At 33.4% G+C, this 20054-nt stretch overlaps 1 protein-coding gene across 10 annotated transcripts in view; it reads left to right on the top strand.

Annotated features, from left to right (window-relative positions):
* ST7L (suppression of tumorigenicity 7 like) overlaps positions 1-20054 on the top strand; it is a 128578-nt gene that overhangs the window by 13349 nt on the left and 95175 nt on the right. For 9 of the 10 annotated variants that reach the window (XM_031457822.2, XM_064488833.1, XM_010995296.3 and 6 more), the window contains exons 4-7: positions 2417-2471; positions 6318-6433; positions 11777-11855; positions 19528-19682. In XM_031457822.2, coding sequence (XP_031313682.1) covers positions 2417-2471; positions 6318-6433; positions 11777-11855; positions 19528-19682 — 405 coding nt within the window. The remainder of the gene's footprint in view (positions 1-2416; positions 2472-6317; positions 6434-11776; positions 11856-19527; positions 19683-20054) is intronic. The other variant, XM_031457827.2, reaches the window with a different exon arrangement.

Raw genomic sequence — 20054 nt, 5'->3', positions numbered from 1 at the left:
GGAGAAAGGCATCCTTTCCCTATACCCCACCCCAGAGCCACCAAGGACACTTACCAAAAGTGTTATATACTATTTCAACTTACTACCTACTGGTCACATCTTTGTCAAGTGGCCAGAACTAGCTGTACGCAGGCTAGGAAGTGTAATCATCTTCTCAGTGCACATATGCCCAGGTGATAAGGGGATCTTGTTACTAATAAAGGAGAGAACGGAGACAATTCTCCATCTCTGCCAAGAGAGCAAAGTTAGGAAAAATACTTTTTCTTTTCAATATATTTACAACAACATCAAAATTTCAGTTATTCATATATGAATATTCTATTGTCATACTAAAATTGTAACTATTCCTCTATATGTATCTACTACTACAAAGTAAATTTTACTAATGATACGCAGTTAGGAAAGTTAAAATTTCAAAGCCAAATAGAGATGACATTTTTGGATTATTGTTCCTTTCATTCTCTATAGGTAATAATCATACAGTGTTAATTCCATAGAATGTATAATGTCTCATTTGTTCAATAAAACTAATCACTAGAGTTATATTAGTTTAGTAGAAAAATACTACCTGGGTGCAATTGCTGGCACTTTTTAGGAGCAGGCAGGGAAAGCCTCTGAGAAAGAACTGTTTAAACTGAGCCCTGAAGCACGCATGGGTGTTGACCAGGAATAGTAGGGATGGGGTTGGCAGCCATTCAAGAGTACAGGAAGCAGTAATGGTAACTTTCTTTCCCCTTCTCCTTTCTCCTGTTTCATAAAATAATTACAGAACTCATAAGAATAAGGCATATTAAGATGAATATGACATAAATCTGTTCTCAAGAAGCTCTCACCAGAACCTAATGGTGTTGGCACCCTGATTTGGTGGGGAGGTAATTAGGTTTATTTATTTACTTTTTTAATGGAGGTACTGGGGATTGAACCTAGGACCTTGTGCATGCTAAGCACACACTCTAACACTCAGCTATACCCTCCCCGCCAAAGGAAAAAAAAATCACATTTGTTAGTATCACTGCCAGTCTCTCAGAAAAGCCTTTAAATATTGGGAAATTATCAGGCTCACAGTAACACTTACAGGTTTTTCAAAATTCTGATATATACTTAAAAGCACAAATTTTATCCTTAGCAACAAATACTGTTTTTTCTTCCTTGAATTTGACAGACCCACTTTGTTCAACTGTGAGAAAATGTCTGCCAGTTATCCTGAATAATCATAAGTTTGTCTCTTGATGGATCTTTCCAGTAAAAGTGATGCTTCATGAAAAAAAAAAGATCATTTCAGCTCAAAAAACAATTGCTTATTCTGGAGACAACCATCATACTTGGTTGCCTTGTTTACTAGGGAGAGGGTAAGGAAACCAGTGGTTACTAGTACAGTTTGATGTCACTGCCTTGACTCATGCTAAAGTGTCAGCAGTTTTGCCAACGATTGATTTTGTACCATCAGCCCAACTTTGCAGGATTGGGACTCCTGTGAGGCATGTCAGGTCCTCGGGGTACAAAATTTAAGGGAGCCCTTACTCTTGGGATTGAGTTTATGTCAGCAAGTTAAAAAGGCAAATGTCTTAACATTAATTATGAAATTAGTTGTTACTTTCCAGTTCCATGAATCATACTTTGAGAACCACTGATCTAAATCAAAGACCTGATTCTTCTATTTATAAACCTTTGATGGCTTCTGATTGACTAAGAATAATGTCTAAAATCTTCATGTAGTATATAAGCTCCTTCATCAGTTTCCCCCAGTCTATTTTCTAGCCTCACTTGTAGCTCTACCTCTCATACCATACTGTGTACTCTAGCCTAACTACGCTGTGTGGTTTTCTGATCCTTCCTCTGCTTAGAATGTTCTTCATCTGGCAACCTTCTTGTCACCTTTTACCGTGTGTTCACGTTTAAATGTCACCTCCTTTCTAAAGCCTTCCCTACTTTCCCCAGAGCAAAATTAATACTTCCTTTTTATCTCTGGGAACAAAGGATACCTCTACCACAGCACTTATCACACAGTTTAGTTGATAGTTTATATAACTAATTCTCATGCTACATTTAATACTGTTAAACAAGTTAGTTCCAAATGTTGTGGTTGGCTCCAGAAATACAAAATGACCAAAGTATTAAAAGCTCATATTTTAAAGGCAGAAACTGAAAACCAAACTGATAGTCATCTTGTAATATGGCAAATGCTATACTTGAGTTATGAGCCAAATACTATGGGGACAGAAATAAGGGAATGACTAGATTTGATTGTGTGCTGCATGACAGCAGGGGTGATCCATGCCTTATTCATCTCTGTGCTGTATGTGGCTAGCACTATGCTTAGTATACAGTGACTATACAATAAGTGTTAGTTAAATTAAGATATAACTGTACTTTATTAAACTGTCTCATTTTCTCCTTTTTTCCCTTTGTTTTTTAGAATGCAAGGTATGGAGAAATCCCCTAAATCTTTTCAGAGGAGCAGAATATAGGAGGTATTAATTTTACGTTCAGTATAATTATGGCATTGGCTTTAGAGTAAAAGTATTATGAAAACATTTGTTTTTATAAATATATCACAGCTTTTCTAGTTGGACATACTGGTATATAATAAGGAAAAATTATTAGACCAAGGTCTAGTTGGCAGCCTCTCGACTGTATTTACTTTTATAATCATGAGAAACATTGCTTCAAACCATATGTTTGTAATATATAATAAGTATACATTTGGCCCTTGGTTTATGGCAGAAAGCTTTTTCAAAGAATTCATGAGATTAAGAAAAAATTACTAATGTCATTTCTGTGCATATGTGCTCAATTTCAACTTTGTTTGAGGATTCACTAGAAAATATCAATCTGTATGTGAATAAGAATTTCATCTGTGCAACTGTAGAAAGCATAGTATTCTTATATTGCCATTCCCTGTCTATACTACTCTGTCCGTTTCTCTTCCAGTTTTTACTCTAAATGAGAAAATATTTTTTGAAGCTTATGACCTAAGATACTTTATTTTTATTTTGAGAAGGGCTGTGTTTTACCTGGAGATAGATTCATTTAATTCATTGAACAGGAAACTCTATACGTTTACTATGTATAGGCACTATACAAAATGATGAGAATACTAAATGATTAATCTCTGTGCTTAAGGACTTGATAGTGTAGGACAGTCACATCCTGGGAAGCAAAAGCTAAGCTTTTATGAGAGATAAAAAGGAAGTATTAATTTTGCTCTGGGGAAAGTAGGGAAGGCTTTAGAAAGGAGGTGACATTTAAACGTGAACACACGGTAAAAGGTGACAAGAAGGTTGCCAGATGAAGAACATTCTAAGCAGAGGAAGGATCAGAAAACCACACAGCGTAGTTAGGCTAGAGTACACAGTATGGTGTGAGAGGTAGAGCTACAAGTGAGGCTAGAAAATAGACTGGGGGAAACTGATGAAGGAGCTTATATACTGCATAAAGATTTTAGACATTATTCTTAGTCAATCAGAAGCCATCAAAGGTTTATAAATAGAAGAATCAGGTCTTTGATTTAGATCAGTGGTTCTCAAAGTATGATTCATGGAACTGGAAAGTAACAACTAATTTCATAATTAATGTTAAGACATTTGCCTTTTTAACTTGCTGACATAAACTCAATCCCAAGAGTAAGGGCTCCCTTAAATTTTGTACCCCGAGGACCTGACATGCCTCACAGGAGTCCCAGTCCTGCAAAGTTGGGCTGATGGTGCTTGTATTAATGGATTCTGCAAAAAACAGGTCCTTGAACTTCTCACTGTATTTATTAAAAAGTTTTAAGGACCTTTTTGTTGTCTTACAGTGTCTACTTAGTAAAGTTAAAAATAAGGGTCAGGCCATAAAATGGACCCTGGAACAAAGCTAACATATGAAGCTAACACATAAAACACATTCCAAAGAGTTCCATATACTTGCTAAGGTTTGGCTACAATATGCTTTTAAGCTTTCCAGAACCACACAATGATCATCAATGTAATTTATTTATTTAAAAATTTTTCATTTTGTTTTTTATTTTGGGGGGGAGGTAATTAGGTTCATTTATTTATTTATATTAATGGAGGGCCTGGGGATTGAAATCAGGACCTCATGCATGCTAAGCACACACTCTATCACTGAGCTATACCCTCCCCCAACCAATGTAATTTAGAATTTTGCATTAAGATAAATGAATCATTTGAAACAAAATATAAGTGTTTCTGATACTAAGATAAGAAATTTCACCTTTTTCTACCACTAAGTGATAACTGCTATTAGTATTTCCATTCAGTTTTTCATCTAATGCATATATAGAAACAGAACTTTAATGTCATTTATATATGTATAGCTTTACATCTTTTTTTCTAATACTGTGTGTGAATTTCCCACAGAATTTCTTCAAAACATAAATTTCTCCAAGAACATAACTTTTAATGGTTGTACTATAGTCTGTTATATGGAGGTGACATACATAATTTACCTACTGCTCCCCTATCTAGCTCACAGATTATATTTTACTGTTAACATTTACACTACAGGGGTATCTTTGTATGTAAATATTTAGCCATATGTATGATTATTTCCTTAGGGTTGATTTGTAGCTCTGGGATTACTAAATCAAAAGGTGTGAACAGGTTTTTTTTTTTTCCTTTAAATTTTTTCTTTTCTTAATGTTGGAAAATTTCAAAAATAAACAAAAGTAGAGAGAGTGGTATAATGGAATTCCGCATACCCATCCTAGCTAGGTGTGAATATTTTTAAGACTCTTGATAGATGTTATCTAATTGATAGATACCTAATTTCTGGAAAGAGAAATACAAATGCCAGTTTATATTTATAACAGCAATATGTGTGAATCTCTATACCACCCAACCCTTGACAACATATATTTGTCAATTTTATAGGTGAAAAGTAAAAATTAGTTATTTTAATTTGCTGTTTGCCAACTACTGAGATTAGATATTTTTAAATGTATTTATTCACCAATTTGTTAACTTGCTATTAATTATTGAGGGTTTCAAGGGGATACAAAAGTTTAAATTTCTAATTTAGTAAAATCTGAAAAAAGTTTCTCTTTGCTTTTATGCTTTGCAAGCTCTTTGTCATCTTTTTTTTTAAGATTAAACTTAAAAAAATTTTTATACATATGTGTATTTCTAACACCTTTATTGTGGTATGATTCCTGTACAGTAAACTACACATATTTCAGATGTACAATTTGATAAATTTTAACGGATGTATATACCAACAAAACCACCACCACGATCAAAATAGCTAACATTTCTATCACTCCCCAAGAGGTGCAAATTTCAAATTCCCAATTTATCCCTTCCCACCTCCTTTACCACTGGTAACCACTGGGTCTGTGTGTCTGGTTTTGTTTTTTAGATAAGTTCATTTGTGTCCTTTTTTTTCCCTTTTTAAATTTTTTTTAATTTTTTAATTTTTGGAGGGGAGGGGAGGAGGTAATTAGGTATGTATGTATGTATTTATTTATATATTTCTAGAGGAGCTACTGGGGATTGAACCCAGGACCTCGAGCATGCTAAGCATGCACTCTTCCACTTGAGCTATATCCTCCCCACTGTGTCCTTTTTTTTAGATTCCACATATAAGTTATATCATATGGTATTTTTCCTTCTCTTCCTGACTTACTTCACTTAGAATGACAATCTCCAGGCCCATCCATGTTGCTGCAAATGGCACTTTTTATTCTTTTCTGTGGCTGACTAGTATTCCCTTTTGTATCTATACCACACCTTCTTTATCCAATCATCTGTTGATGGATATTTGGGTTGTTTCTATGTCTTGGCTATTGTAAATAGTGCTGCTTGTGAACATTGGGGTGCATGTATCTTTTCAAATTATATTTTCCTCTGGATATATGCCCAGGAGTGGGATTACTGGATTATATGGTAAATCTATTTTTGTTTTTTTGAGGAATCAACATACTGTCCTCCTTAGTGGCTGCACCAACTTACATTCCCACCAACAGTGTAGGAGAGTTCCTTTTTCTCCACACCCTCTCAAGGATTTTTGTGGACTTTTTAATGATGGCCATCCTGACTGATGTGAGGTGATATCTCATTGTAGTTTTGATTTGCATTTCTCTAACAATTACTGATGTTGAGCATCTTTTCATGTGCCTGTTGGCCATCTGGATGTCTTCTTTGGAGAGATGTCTATTTAGGTCTTCTGCCCATTTTTTGATTGGGTTGCTTGTTTGTTTTTTTTTTTTTTTGATATTAAGGTGTATGAGCCGTGTTTTGAATTTTAGATAGTGTCTGTTGTAGCAGACAGATGCCCTCTCATGTTCAATTTACATATTTTCTTGTGTTTTGGTAAAGATACACTTGGGTGACTGGTAAAGAGCCACTTACTTACTATGACATGAATTTGTCAGCTCAGGATCATCAGACCTTTTTTACCTGTGACACGGATTTTTTACGTCCTTCAGACACAGGTATGTATCATATCTGTTCATGGGGTAAACAATAGTTATAAAATTATTTTTAAAGTTTTTTAGAGTTATTTATTATAATATACAATGTTATTTGGCTTGGAGTTGTTTGCATCACTGATAAGAAACCCAGATTAAATTAAAACCAATTATGATGGTAAGCTAGGTTATTGTTCTACCTTTCTGTCTTATAAAGTATTTTATGCTTCTTTTATTACTTAAGAAACCTTTCAGATCAAATACAGCAATTACCAATGTAGAGAGAATGGTGTACCCAATTTTGTTCTGGGAAATTAACACCTGCAATTATACATTTAAAAAAAGAGTAGGACAAAGCTAAACATTGAGGCTTGGGGGGTAGAGAAAAATGGGGTATGTTATATTCTAGTCATAAGTCAGAGATGCTTATAAAGTGGTGAAAGACTGTAAAAATGTCTGTGTTTAGTTCTCTGTAACCTCTTCTCTATAGAAGACAGTATTGAGACTCTTAAATGTTTGGCTTAAAGACAGGGATCTTTATCACAGCTATTTTGAATGCCTCTCCCTCCTTATCTATGCTTCTGCTTTTATCCCTCCTGGTTTTATCCTTCAAAATTAAAAGTTACTTTCTCTTGGAAGCCGTCTCTGATCTTCTCTGCAGTTCTGTAATACTTAGCCCAAACCTCACTGAAATAACTCCTTAATTTATTGAACTGTAAGCATTTATTTGTTAATGTCATTATGTTGCTTTAATGTTTGTCCTCCTAATAGTGTGTGAAACTTTGGGAAACAGGGACTATATTCTCATCATCTTTGAATTCCTATCATCTAGGGTTGTAAATATTAATATGTATTCTTTGATGAAAGTATGAATGAATAAATAGCCTTGGTGTCACAGATGTCTTAAGCAATTTTGCTAATAGTAACTAACACTTGTATGGCACTTATTATGTGCCAAGCACTATTCTAAGCAATTTATATAAATTTACTAATTTAATCTTCCCACTTTATGAGATAGGTACTATTATCAGTCTCATTTTAAATATAAAGGAACTGAGGCATGCCCTAAATCATCTAGCTAATAAATGATAAAGGTGGGTTTCAAACACAAGTCTGGGCTCTTAACCACTGCACTATTACTGATTCAACTCACCGCATTAATAGGCAGAAGAAAATCACCAACAATTAGGGTCTGGAAAATAGCCAGTTTTCCAGAATTGGTATATCTCTTCTGCATTAAGTATAAGGGTGTATGGTAGCAGGAAACCCGAGGATCTTTGGTATGGTTACATAAAATGATTAAGTTGCAAATAAGAGAAGAAGGAATTACTTTATGTTTATGTGCTTAATGTTTATATTAATGGCAAAAGTGTAGGTGTTGGGGAAATAACAGCAGTGGAAAATTAGTATTGTATGTTATCTGTAAGGACTGAGGTGACTCTAGAAATTAAGGCTTTTCACCTCCTTCTCAGGGGCTGAAATGCAGACCTAGGCAGGCTTTTCAGATAGCAGCCATGGCTATCCACTAAAGTTGTGGTCTTAGAACATTTTTGTTCATGTACCTCCTAAAAGAATTTTGAAAAACTCAGTATCCCTTCACACATTCTTAAGTTGATGTCATATGGTTAAATAACTGCAAAGAATGTAATTTTTGACATAAATACAGAATTTGAAAAATTAGAATACCCTATATTTAAATGTATCTCAAGGAATCTGATTACTTGATAGCCACCATTATTCATCGAAAAATACATGAACAAATACTCTAACAGTAATAAATTTTATAAGTCCTTTTTCTTGTTGAACTCATATTCATTCCATATCTATATATGATTTTATTACAATTATTTTATGCTTGAAAATGTTTTATCTGACTTAAATGCTTTCCCACAATAAACATCTTTTGTATAAAGTTTTAAAACTTAAATTTCTTGACTGTAACGTTCTAAATGGTGTCATGCACTTCATATTTTTGTCAAATCCTTGGCTCTTTGAACTTTGGAAAATGTTTTCCATATAACCTAATTGGCTGAATGAGTTCTCATTGTTAATCTTGTTTATCAAATCAGACATATACTTTATGGTTTCTACTGATCAGATACTCCTAAACTCCTCTCAATTTTATATATCCAAAATCTTTTAAAACATGCATACATTTTAACCACCTTCCACCTCTAAAAATGAAATATTTGGTCAGGTATGCAAAGATGTTGAAAGATGATTATCACAATATTTCTACATTAATAGAAAATGAAGAAGTCTGACTTCATTTTTTAATTCAAGTAAACATCTTAACGTGCATCCCATGACAACCATCTCTCTTCTGAATTTAGAGTCTAAGATAGAAAGATAGATAAATCTTGGAGCTTTGCCTTGAGCTTATCACTTGGCCAAAATAAGATTCCACTGCCTTTATCATCCCTTACTAGCGCTTTCTTTGCCTTACTATGAGGGGATCTTCCTTTAGGAGCAGTGCATGCTTTGATAGTAAGGGGAAAAGGGATGCCGGTAAATGGAACTGATGAAAATTTTTATCACTCCCTCCCCACTCTATATGGTACTTGAATTTAGAGCATCCAGGGGCCAGAATACTCTATTGCTAATGCCAAACTTCACTGTTAAAAGAAATAAATAAAAGGCACAAATCCCTATTTTAGGTGCCTTGATTAAAAATTGCCCCCCAAATCCAAACTTTGAATTGTCTCTATGGCACCTGAATATTTTTACACTCTAGGGCAGTGCACCTTGAAAAAATTCAGGGTAGGTGAGAAGCAGGCCTTTCTTTTGTAAAGTAGAAGAAGATAATATATCTTTTGGGGAGCTGGAGCAGGGGAGTGAACATTGGGTAGGAAAGGAAAACTAACATGACACATAGGCCAAGACAAATCAGAGGAACATTCTTCAGGTAGATCAGTTATAGGAAAGAGTCATATAAAGTTGAAGCTTTAGAAATAGATTCTCTTAAAACTATGTGTCCCATTTTGGTCTTTCAGTGTTTCATGTAGTATTTCTAGAGATACTCGTAATGCCAGCTAAAGACTGAACTAAACTTAATCCACAAATGATGATTCAGAAGTGGACTGTTGGTTCCATATCGGTCTTTTCAGACACTCGCATAAGGGTAATGATTTATGTCTGTAGTTTTATATTTAAAAAAAGACAGATGTGTCTATATGTGTGATATGACAAATTTCTCTTGACTATTGGCATTAGTAATTACTAAATTAGTACATTTTTGTTCTTATCCTGTTGATTACTTTAACTAAGAGAGCAAATACATCCTGAGGGCCAGCCAGCAGTGTTTTCTGAATAATTTGTTTTCATGGGGTTTTTTAACATTTAAAAGTCAGGAGATTTAACATTAAACTCCAGATTTACACTTTTAAGTTGGAAAATATGACAAAACTGGGGCTCCATTTCCAATTGGCAATAATTAGTTAGACATAAGCAGTGACACTTTTTAGACAGTGCATATGCATTTAGTTTATTCATTTATGTTTTTTGCCTAATCTCTGTAGGTATTTATATTTGTCACCCCTGGTCTTGGGATGAATGCTAGTACTTCTGCTTGTTAGCATATTAGTATATTATTTAACTTGAAAAATGGATGTTTGATTGAATTGCTAACTGCTTGTGTTATTTTTAAAACATATCAACAATTCTTAAAGAAGACAGCTGAATACCAAATCAACATTTTGCCTTAAATTATTCCTAAACGTTGATTTAGAATGAAGTACATATTTTCTTCCTTTATGTTATTTCTCCTCCCCTCTTTTTGGCTTAGAATTGCGTTAGTTGTGAGGAATAATCTTGAAAAGCTGATAGAGCATTTGAAAACATAAGAATAAGAAAAAATGCTTCATGGTAAATTAGATGACCTTGCTAGAAATAGAAGAAATGCAAATGCAAGTAAGATAGTTTTCATGTATTCAATTGGCAAAAATTGAGACTACTCAGTGTTGGTAAGGAAGTAAGGGGAAGTAGTCACTCTCCTACAATACCTGAAAAAATGTAAATTAATACAATCTTATTGAGAGAAGCTTAGGAGTGTATATCCAAAATCTTTTTAAAAATGCATCCATTTTAACCAACTTCCACTTCTAAAAATGAAATATTTGGTCAGGTATGCAGAGATAGATATTGAAAGATGGGTATCACAATATTTCTGTATTGGCAAAAAATTGGGTGATTTAATTACCCATCAAAAAGGAATTGGTTAAATAAATTACTGTATATACTTAATATGCTAGAATACCAAATAACTATTTGAACTGTTGATAAAGATTCAGTGTCAAAATTTGACCTCTGTCTATCATGTAATTTATAGAAGACAGCCTCATCATCAAGAACGGCAAGTCAAGTATTATATTTTATTTTTATGTAATATTTTAATGTTTAAGCAAAATGCTACTCTTTACCTGGTTATTATCAGATGGGTACTGACTTGCATCAGTTTTGTCAACTTCAGGGCATTAGCTGTCAGCTAGCTGGTGACATGTTTGATATGAGAAACGTATTTTTGTTACACAAGTAGAATATATTGTCTCCTTTTCTAAGCCAAGACTAATATTTTGTTTCCAAAGAAAAACTCAAACATTTTCCACATTATTCTTTCTGAACAGTTGTAGGTTTTGTTCCAAAAGCAACATTCATAGATTTTCTATTTTTCTTATCAAACTTGAAATAGGCCGGATAATTTCATGGATGTATTTTGTTTACTTGTTTGTTTAATTTTTAAGAATCTTGCTTAGTGTGAATTTTTCATTTTGGTACAGTAAATGATAACAAAACTAATATTTGTTATTTCTGAGAGATCCCAATTTAGGCTTTTCTTAAATTTTAGTAGAGACTGACATTTCCTATAAATGTACTATATACTAAATTAATTCCCCCTCTCTTTAATACAAAATGCAAATTCAAGCACTCTTCGTGGATTGAATCATTGATTAGACAAACACTTTGTTTTTAAGTGTTTTGTACATTTTTTAAGAGTTTCATAGAACCTTTTCAAGAGGATAAAAGAACTAGAATATTTTCTAGATTGTAATCTGATGTCAAACTCAGTTTTAATATGTATTTAGGTATATAAATGTTCATGTTTAATAATGATGTAATGAACTTGATTAAGTACCATCTGTGTTGTTATTCATAATCAGAGAAAGAATATTTTCATTATATGTGAAGCTTCCACATTTAATGTAAATTTCTCAGAACGTTAAGGTATTAGCTAGCACCCCAATTTCTTCTTTCTTATGTTTAGGACATGTTACTAAGATCTTTGTTTATTCTTTTAACTCATTCATATGTTTTGCGTAAGATTACTTATGTTTACCATCTCATCTCCTTTTTGAAATATTTTTCCTACAGTTATGCAGAAGGCATGGAGGGAAAGAAATCCTCCAGCTCGAATCAAAGCAGCCTATCAAGCTTTAGAATTAAACAATGAGTAAGTTTCAGATATATGGAAAATAAGTTTGTCTTAAAGGAAACCCAGGCAAATGATTTTGTTTTCTTTTGTCTGTTCCTAAGATACTTGGAGTCATAAACAGTCCCCTTTCTCTTTTTGCATACTAGAGACAAAATTTGCAGTGTTCACTGACATCTGTATTTTGCTTCTGAAATTGTAAACTTACATATGCTTTTGAATTGGAATCATGCTAGAAATACTTTTTTAAATGGAGAATGCTGATCTAACTGATGATAATACTTGATAGTTAAAGAGTATTAAAATACTTACACCACCTGTTTTAATTTTGTTTTTCATTTAAGTCATTTCTCAGTCCTGAGAACTGTAGTTAGTGGTATTGGAGGCATGAGAAGGGGATTCAGAATAAGTAAAACATAGCTCTAGCTTAATTTTTTTAATGTTAGCAGTATTTATTTTTTATAACTCCTTGTATCAACTTTATATTTTAAAAAGACAATGTAAAATCATAAGTCAACTTCATATTTAAATGGGACAGATCAATAAGTATTAATCTAATATTAAATAAATGCCAAGAGTAAAAATATGGCCCCAGTTGGAATTAATCAAGGAAGCCTCCTGAATAATATGAACTTAGCATAGTCCCCCTGTACCCCTCCCTTCTACCCTGTCACAGATATATTAATCCTTATTAGGAAGACCTTCCCAAGGTGGAACAAAAGTGGCAGTGTAGAGAACGCCAAAAGCAGTGAATCAATTTTATTGAAATTCTGGAAGCTAATCAAAAGTTTATTGCAACCTGGAGAATGTTTAATCAATTAAAAAACAGTTAAATTTCTATAAGAGTGCTTTATGGTGTTTTAACTTACACTGCTCCCATCCTCCATTCCCTAGCTCAGTGGCAGCCTTGAAGATAACAGTCTGCACTCTGGTATAAGTTCCTGCTATCAGAGGAAGCAGAATGGACCTTATTCTCAAAGAATTGTGGTGGTTTATTTTGACCTGTCTGGTGGCTCCCTGAAGGATCAGCTCATGGGGCTTGTCTTTATTTTGGTTAATTTGAAACTCTCCCAGCACTGACACAACTATACTGGGGAGAATTTGTTGAAAACATTTAAGGGCAATGTATTAGCCCCTGCTGCCAGGGGCAACGGGTAACAGCTAGGGCAAATAATAGACAAACTAGAAAGCTTGGGAAGAGAGGTTAGGGTATGAGATACTTTGGGAAATAATGGCTTTTAAAAAAGTTCCCACATATTCCTGGAAATTTCAAAGGCCCCACACATGCCCAAGATTGGGCATATGCTCAGAAAAGACTTAAGAAGATCCTAAGCTTTCATGTCTGTCTGACTTTCAGGTTCTGCACAAACAGAAAGTGAAGGCTAGGGCAGACTTGTAAACAGCCTAACTGAATGTTGAAGGTATGCCCCAATACACACACAGAACCCGTCTGCAAAGACTTTTCTTTTTTTGTTGTTCTTGGTTTCAGGTGTTTAAGGCAATCTGTCAAACCACTGAATTACCATTAAGCCAAAGGAGCAGAGACTTCACTGGTCACTTGTGACAGAGAATACAAACTTTATAAAATCAGTTCAGAAAAATCAAACAGCTACAGCAAGCAGCAACAACGAATCCTTGGGAGGAGGGGAAATCTGACTTCTAGAGTTGCTAAATTATATTTTAAATTTCCAGTTTTCAACAAAAAATTAGAAGATATACAAAGAAACAAAATATGCCCCATACACAGAAAAGAAAAGAAATGAATAGAAACTATCTTTGAGGAAGTCCAGACTTTGGACTTTCTAGATAAAAACTTTAAATCACCTGTTTTAAATGTGCTCAAGGAAGTAAAGGAAGTTATATACTAAGAACTAAAGGAAACCATGAGAATGACATTTCATCATTGGAGAATATCAATAAAGAAGTAGAAATAATAAAAACTAAATAGAAATTCTAGAATTGAAAAGTATAATGTAAAATTTCCTTTAGGGGATTTAGCAGCAGATCTGAGCAGGCAGAAAAAAGAATTGACAAACTTGATTTAGGTCAAAAATAAAAGAATGGAGGAAAGTGAACAGAACCTAAAAAACCTGTAGGACACTGTTAAGCATACCAACCTACGTATAATGGAGTCCCAGAAAGAGGAGAGTAAGAGAGGGGCAAAAAGATTATTTAAAGAAATAATGGCTGAAAAGGTTCCAAATTTGGTGAAAGATATGAATCTATACTTTTAAGAAGTTAAATGACCCCCAAGTATGATATATGCAAAAGACATCCATAATGACACACATTATAATCAAGCTTTCAAAAACCAAAGATAAGGAGACATGTCTGAAAGCAGCAAGAGAGAAGTGACTCTTCACAAATAAGTGATCCTTAAAAAGATTACTAGCTGATTTCTCACCAGAAACCATAGAAGCCAGAAGGCAGTGGGATGATATAATCAAAGTTCAGAAAGAAAGAAAACTGGCAACTAAGGATTCTATGCCAAGCAAACTTATCCTTCAAAAAAATGAAGGAGAAATTAAGGCATTCCTAAATAAACAAAAACAGAGAGTTTATTGTTGGTAGACCCATCCGACAAGAAATCCTGTAAGGAGTCCTTCAGGCTGAAATAAAAGGATAGTAGACAGTTTTGACTCCACACAAAGCAATAGAGAACACCAATAAAGGTAACTACATCAGCAAATTAAAAAGTCAATATTAATGTATTTCTGTTTGCAATTCTTGATTTTATCTTTATGATTTAAAAGACAACTATGTAGAACAATAATTATAAATCTATGTTGATAAATATACAGTTTTTAAAGATGTAATTTGTGACCATAACAACATAAGGGGTGGGGAGAAGAGCTATGTAGGAGCAAAGATTTGTACTATTGAAACTAAATTAGTATTAATTCGTACTAGATTGTTATAAATTCAGATGTTAAATATAATTGTTAACTGTTAATCATTAAGAAATAACAAAAAAATGGTAAAAAAAATAAGGGAATCAAAATGATGTATTAGAAAATGTCTAACACAAAAGAATGCAATAGTGCAGGAAATGAAAACAAAAAGATAGAACATAGTAGAAAACAAATAGGAAAATGGCAGAAACAAGTTCTTCCTTATCACTAATTAAAGGTAAGTAGATCGAACCCTCCAATTAAAAGGCATTGATTGGCAGAATGGATTAAACAAAACATAGTAAAATATATGCTGTCTATAAGGGACTCTTTAGAGACAAAGTCACAAAGAAGTAGAAAGTAAAAGTATGGAAAAAATATTCCATGCAAATTGTAACCAAGGAGAGAAGGAGTGGCTTAACCAATATCAGACAAAATAGACTGCAAGACAAAATTTTTATAAAACCAGAGAATAACACTATATAATGATAAAATAGATTCAATTCATCAAAGAGATAAAACAGTTACAAACATATATGCATCTAATAACAGCCCCAAAGTGTATGAAACAAAAATTGACAGAATTGAAGGGAGAAATAAACAGTTCAACAATAGTCATTGGAGAGATCAACACCCTATTTTCAATAATGGATAGAATAACTAGACAAAAGATACACAAGGAAATAGAGGACTTGAACAACACTGTAAACCAACTGGACCTAACAGACATCTATATAATACTCTACCAAAAATAGAAGAATATACTTTCTTCTCAAGTATACATGGAACATTCTCCAGGATATACCATAGTTAAGACATAAACAATTCTCAATAAACTTTAAAATGCTGAAATAACATAAACTATCAACTCCAACCACAGTGGAATGAAATTAGAAGTCAATAACAGAAGGAAATCTAGAAATTTCACTATATTAGAACATGTGGAAATGAAACAACAAACTCTTAAACAACAAATGAGTCAAAGAAGAAATCACAAGATAAATTAGAAGATACTTTGGAATGAATGAAGATGAAAACAAACCAAAAGCAGTGCTCAGAGGAAAATTTATAGCTTAAATACCTACATTAATAAAGAAAGATCTCAAATCAAGAACTTAACTTTATACCTTAAGAAACTAGAAAATGAAGAGCCAAATAAACTCTAAGCAGAAGGAGGGAAGTAATAAAGATTAGAGTGATATAAACAAGATAGAGAATAGAAAACAATAGAATAGTTGAAACTAAAGATTGTTTTTTTAAAAAGATCAACAGACTTGAGAAACTTTAAGCTAGATTGACCAATTAAAAAAGAGAGAAAACTCAGCTTACTAAAATCAAGAATGAAACTGGGGACATTACTACTGACCTTAAAGAAAGTAAAAAGATTATAAGAGAATACTATGAACAATTGTATGCCAGCAAACTGGATAAGTTAGATGAAATGGACAAATTCCTAGAAACACACAAACCACCAAAACTGACCCTAGAAAAAATAGAAAACCTGAATAGACCTATAACAAGTGAAGGGATTGCATCAGTAATTTTTAAGCTTCCAAAGAAAGCCTAGGACTAGATTGCTTCACTGGTGATTTCTACCAAACACTTAAAGAAGAATTAACACCAGTCCTTCTCAAACTCTTCAAAGAAATAGAAGAGGAAGTAATTCTTCCTAACTTATTCTATGAGGTCAGTATTACCATCATACCAAAACCAAACAAAAACACAAGGAACAAAAACTTCAGACTAATACTCACAATAAATATAGATGCAGAAATTCTAAAAAGTATGCTAGCACACCAAATGCAGCAGCAGATTAAAAGGATTATACACCATGACCAAGTGGGACTATCCCAGGAAGGCAAGGGTGGTTTAACATGTGAAAATCAGTCAGTGTAAGACACCAGATTGATAGAACAAAGGGCAAGAACTACATGATCATCTCTACTGATGCAGAAAAGTATTTGACAAAATCCAACACCATTTTATTATAAAAATAAGGAATATAAGGAAAATTCCTCAAACTGATAAAAGTTATCTGTGAAAAACCTACAGCTAAGATGAAGGATAAGGAAAGGATGTCTATTCTTGCCACTTCTGTTTAACATAGTACTAGAGGTGCTAGCCGATGCAGTTAGATAAGAAGAGAGGGGAAATGGCTTTCAGATTGGAAAGGGAGAAGTAAAACTATATTCATAGATGACATGACCTTGTATGTAGAAAACTTTAAAGAATTCACAATCAAAAAAACTTAGAACTAATGAAAGGGCTCAACAAAGTTGCAAGAAACAAGATCAACATAAAATCAGTTGTATTTTTATACAGTAGCAATGAACAATTTGAAAAGGAAATTAAGAAAGTAATTCTATTTACAATAGCATCAGAGTATTAAAACACTTAAGAATAAATTAACCAAGGAGGTGAAAGACTTGTAAACTGAAAATTACAAAATATTGAAAGAAGTTAAAGAAGACCCAAATAAATGGAAAGACATCACATGTTAATGGATTGGAAGACTTTTTATTGTTAAAATGTCAGTACCTCTCAAGTTGATCTACAAATTCAGTACAATCTCTATCAAAATTTCAATTGCCAGTTTTGCAGAAATGGACAAACTGATTCTAAAATTCATATGGAATTACAAGAGACTTCAAGTAGCCAAAATAATCTTGAAAAAGGCAAAATTGGAGGACTCACTTCCTGACTGCAAAACTTACTGTGAAGCTATAGTAATTCATTCATAAAGATAGCCATCTAGATTAATGAAATCAAATTGAGAGTTTAGAAATAAACCCATACATCTGTGGTCAACTGGTTTTTGACAAGGGTGCCAAGACCACTCAGTCGGGGAAAGAATAGTCTTTTCAACAGTTGGTAACAACTGGATAACCACATACAAAAGCATGAAGTTAGATCCTTACCTCACACCATACATAACAAAGAGTAAACAAAGAACTAAATGTAAGAGTTAAAACTATAAAACCCTTAGAAGAAAACACAGGAGCAAATTTTCATGACTGGATTTGGCAGTGGTTTCTTAGATATGACACCAAAAGCACAAGAAGCAAAAGAAAAATTAGATAAATTAGACTTCATCAAAATTAAAAGCTTTCTTGCATCATAAGATACTGTCAGGAAAGTGAAAATGCAGCCTATGGGATGAGGAAAAATATTTGCCAGTTGTATGTTTGATAAGGGTCTAGTATCCAGAATATATGAAGAACTCTTACAACTCAGTAACAAAAAGACAATCCAATTAAAAATGGGCAGAGGACTTGAATGGACATTTCTTCAAGGAAGATATACAAATGACCACTAAGTACATCAAGATGCTCAACATCATTCATCATTAGGGAAATGATAAGGAAAATCACAATGAAATACTCCTTCACAAGATAGGTGTAACAACAACAGCAACAACAACAACACAACAAATAGAACAAAAAACAGAAAATAAGATGTGTTCATGAAAATGTGGAGAAATTGAAACCCTCATACATTGTAGGTGGGACTGTGAAATGATACAAGTACTGTAGAAAACAGTATGACAGTTCCTAAAAAGTTAAAATTAAACTTACCATATGACCCAGCAGTTCTACTCCTAGGCATATACTGAAAGCAAGTGTTCAAACAAAAACTTATACAAATGTTTATAGCAGTATTGTAATAGCCCCAAATTGGACCCCGCCCAAATGTCCATCAGCTGATGAATGGATAAATAATTGGGGGGGTGTTAATAGAATGGAATATTATATAGTCATGAAAATGAATGAAGTATTGCTACATGCTATATGAATGAACCTTGTAAATATATTAAAAGTCCCTGAATTATACACTTTAAAATGGTTAATTTTGTTATGTGAATTTTACCTCATTAAAAAAAAACATTCCCAATGGTAATATTCATTGGGTATTTGTAAAATTAATCTATATAACATCTTTATTTAAAATACTTTTTTACAAATACAAGAAATCTCTAAGGGAAAAGAATCTCTTTATCATATAGCTATATTGTATTTAAATTATGTTTATATTTTGATTCTACTGCATAAATTTATGCCAATCTAGATCTTTTAGAAGTGTTGTTATTTAAAAGTAGTTAAATTGAATTTTACATATCTCAATTCTGATTAGACTCATTTCAGTTGTTCAATAACTGCATGTGGCCAGTGACTACAGTACTAGATAATACAGGCTTAGGTAATCAGATAATGCTAGGAAAGACTAGAATTCAGACCTAGAGAAGTTTTCCTGCAGTACTATTGTGGATAAGTCCAAGATAGGAAGGGGCAGCATGCAGAGGGAATACTCAGGTTTGGGAAAAAGGTCTTGTCCTGCGATAGTGTGATTCTGAGTCAGATGTTAAAGGTGCCTAGTTGGCTATGGGACTTTCTTCTCAATTGTCATCCTCTTCCATACCTGCCGCCGTTAGATGCATATTACCAGGTGTATAGTGACTAAGAGCAGGCATGACCATTATAATGTATAGTCCCTTGAACTTTTCAGATAATTCCTTATATATCTTCTTTTCCCCATCCCTTCCATTATGGAAAATTACAGGACAAAGGGTAAAAGAATGGATCTAAAAGTAAAAAAGATACAAAAGAAAGATAGGAAAGGAGAAAAATTGCAGAAACAGACATAAAGAACTTATAAGTATGCCCTTAATAAATTAAAAGGTTGAATGAAGTTTTCTTTAAGAGACAAAATGTATGTAAAGATAGAGAAATGTGATATAGAGCAAAGGGACATACCCAAGAGAAAATGCCATTTATTTCAAATTGCCTTCGTTGCTTTCTTTATAGCTGTGCCACTGCCTACGTTCTACTGGCTGAGGAAGAAGCAACAACTATCGTAGATGCTGAAAGGTTATTTAAACAGGCACTCAAGGCAGGAGAAACAATTTATAGGCGGTCACAGCAGTGCCAGCACCAGAGTCCTCAGCATGAAGCTCAACTGAGTAAGTGAGTTTGAACTAATTTTCACCAATCTTTTAGTTTCTGCATCTGCCTCTTCTATGTTGAAAACACAAAACAACAAAAACTTAAAAATCTTAATATTTAGAGGTTTGCTACTTTTCATAAAAGGTAACTAATCTATTTAAGCCAGCAAGACAGAAATGTGGTTTAGCTATAGAATGCTTGTAGAGAGGAATGGATCTGCTCTGGTTATTAAAAGAGGTGCTGCTGTGAAACTTAACAGTAATTTATTTCATGTAAGACTTGGGCTGATCATTGGAGAAACACAATTCAAAAATATTTAAGACTGAAAGATTGAAGAGAGTCTTCTAGTAGTAGTAAGCCGCTGTTACCTTTATCCTCACCCTCACTCC

Source organism: Camelus dromedarius, chromosome 9 (genome assembly GCF_036321535.1).
Source record: "Camelus dromedarius isolate mCamDro1 chromosome 9, mCamDro1.pat, whole genome shotgun sequence".
NCBI classification, from domain to species: domain Eukaryota; kingdom Metazoa; phylum Chordata; class Mammalia; order Artiodactyla; family Camelidae; genus Camelus; species Camelus dromedarius.
This window is presented reverse-complemented; position numbering and strand designations above follow the sequence as displayed.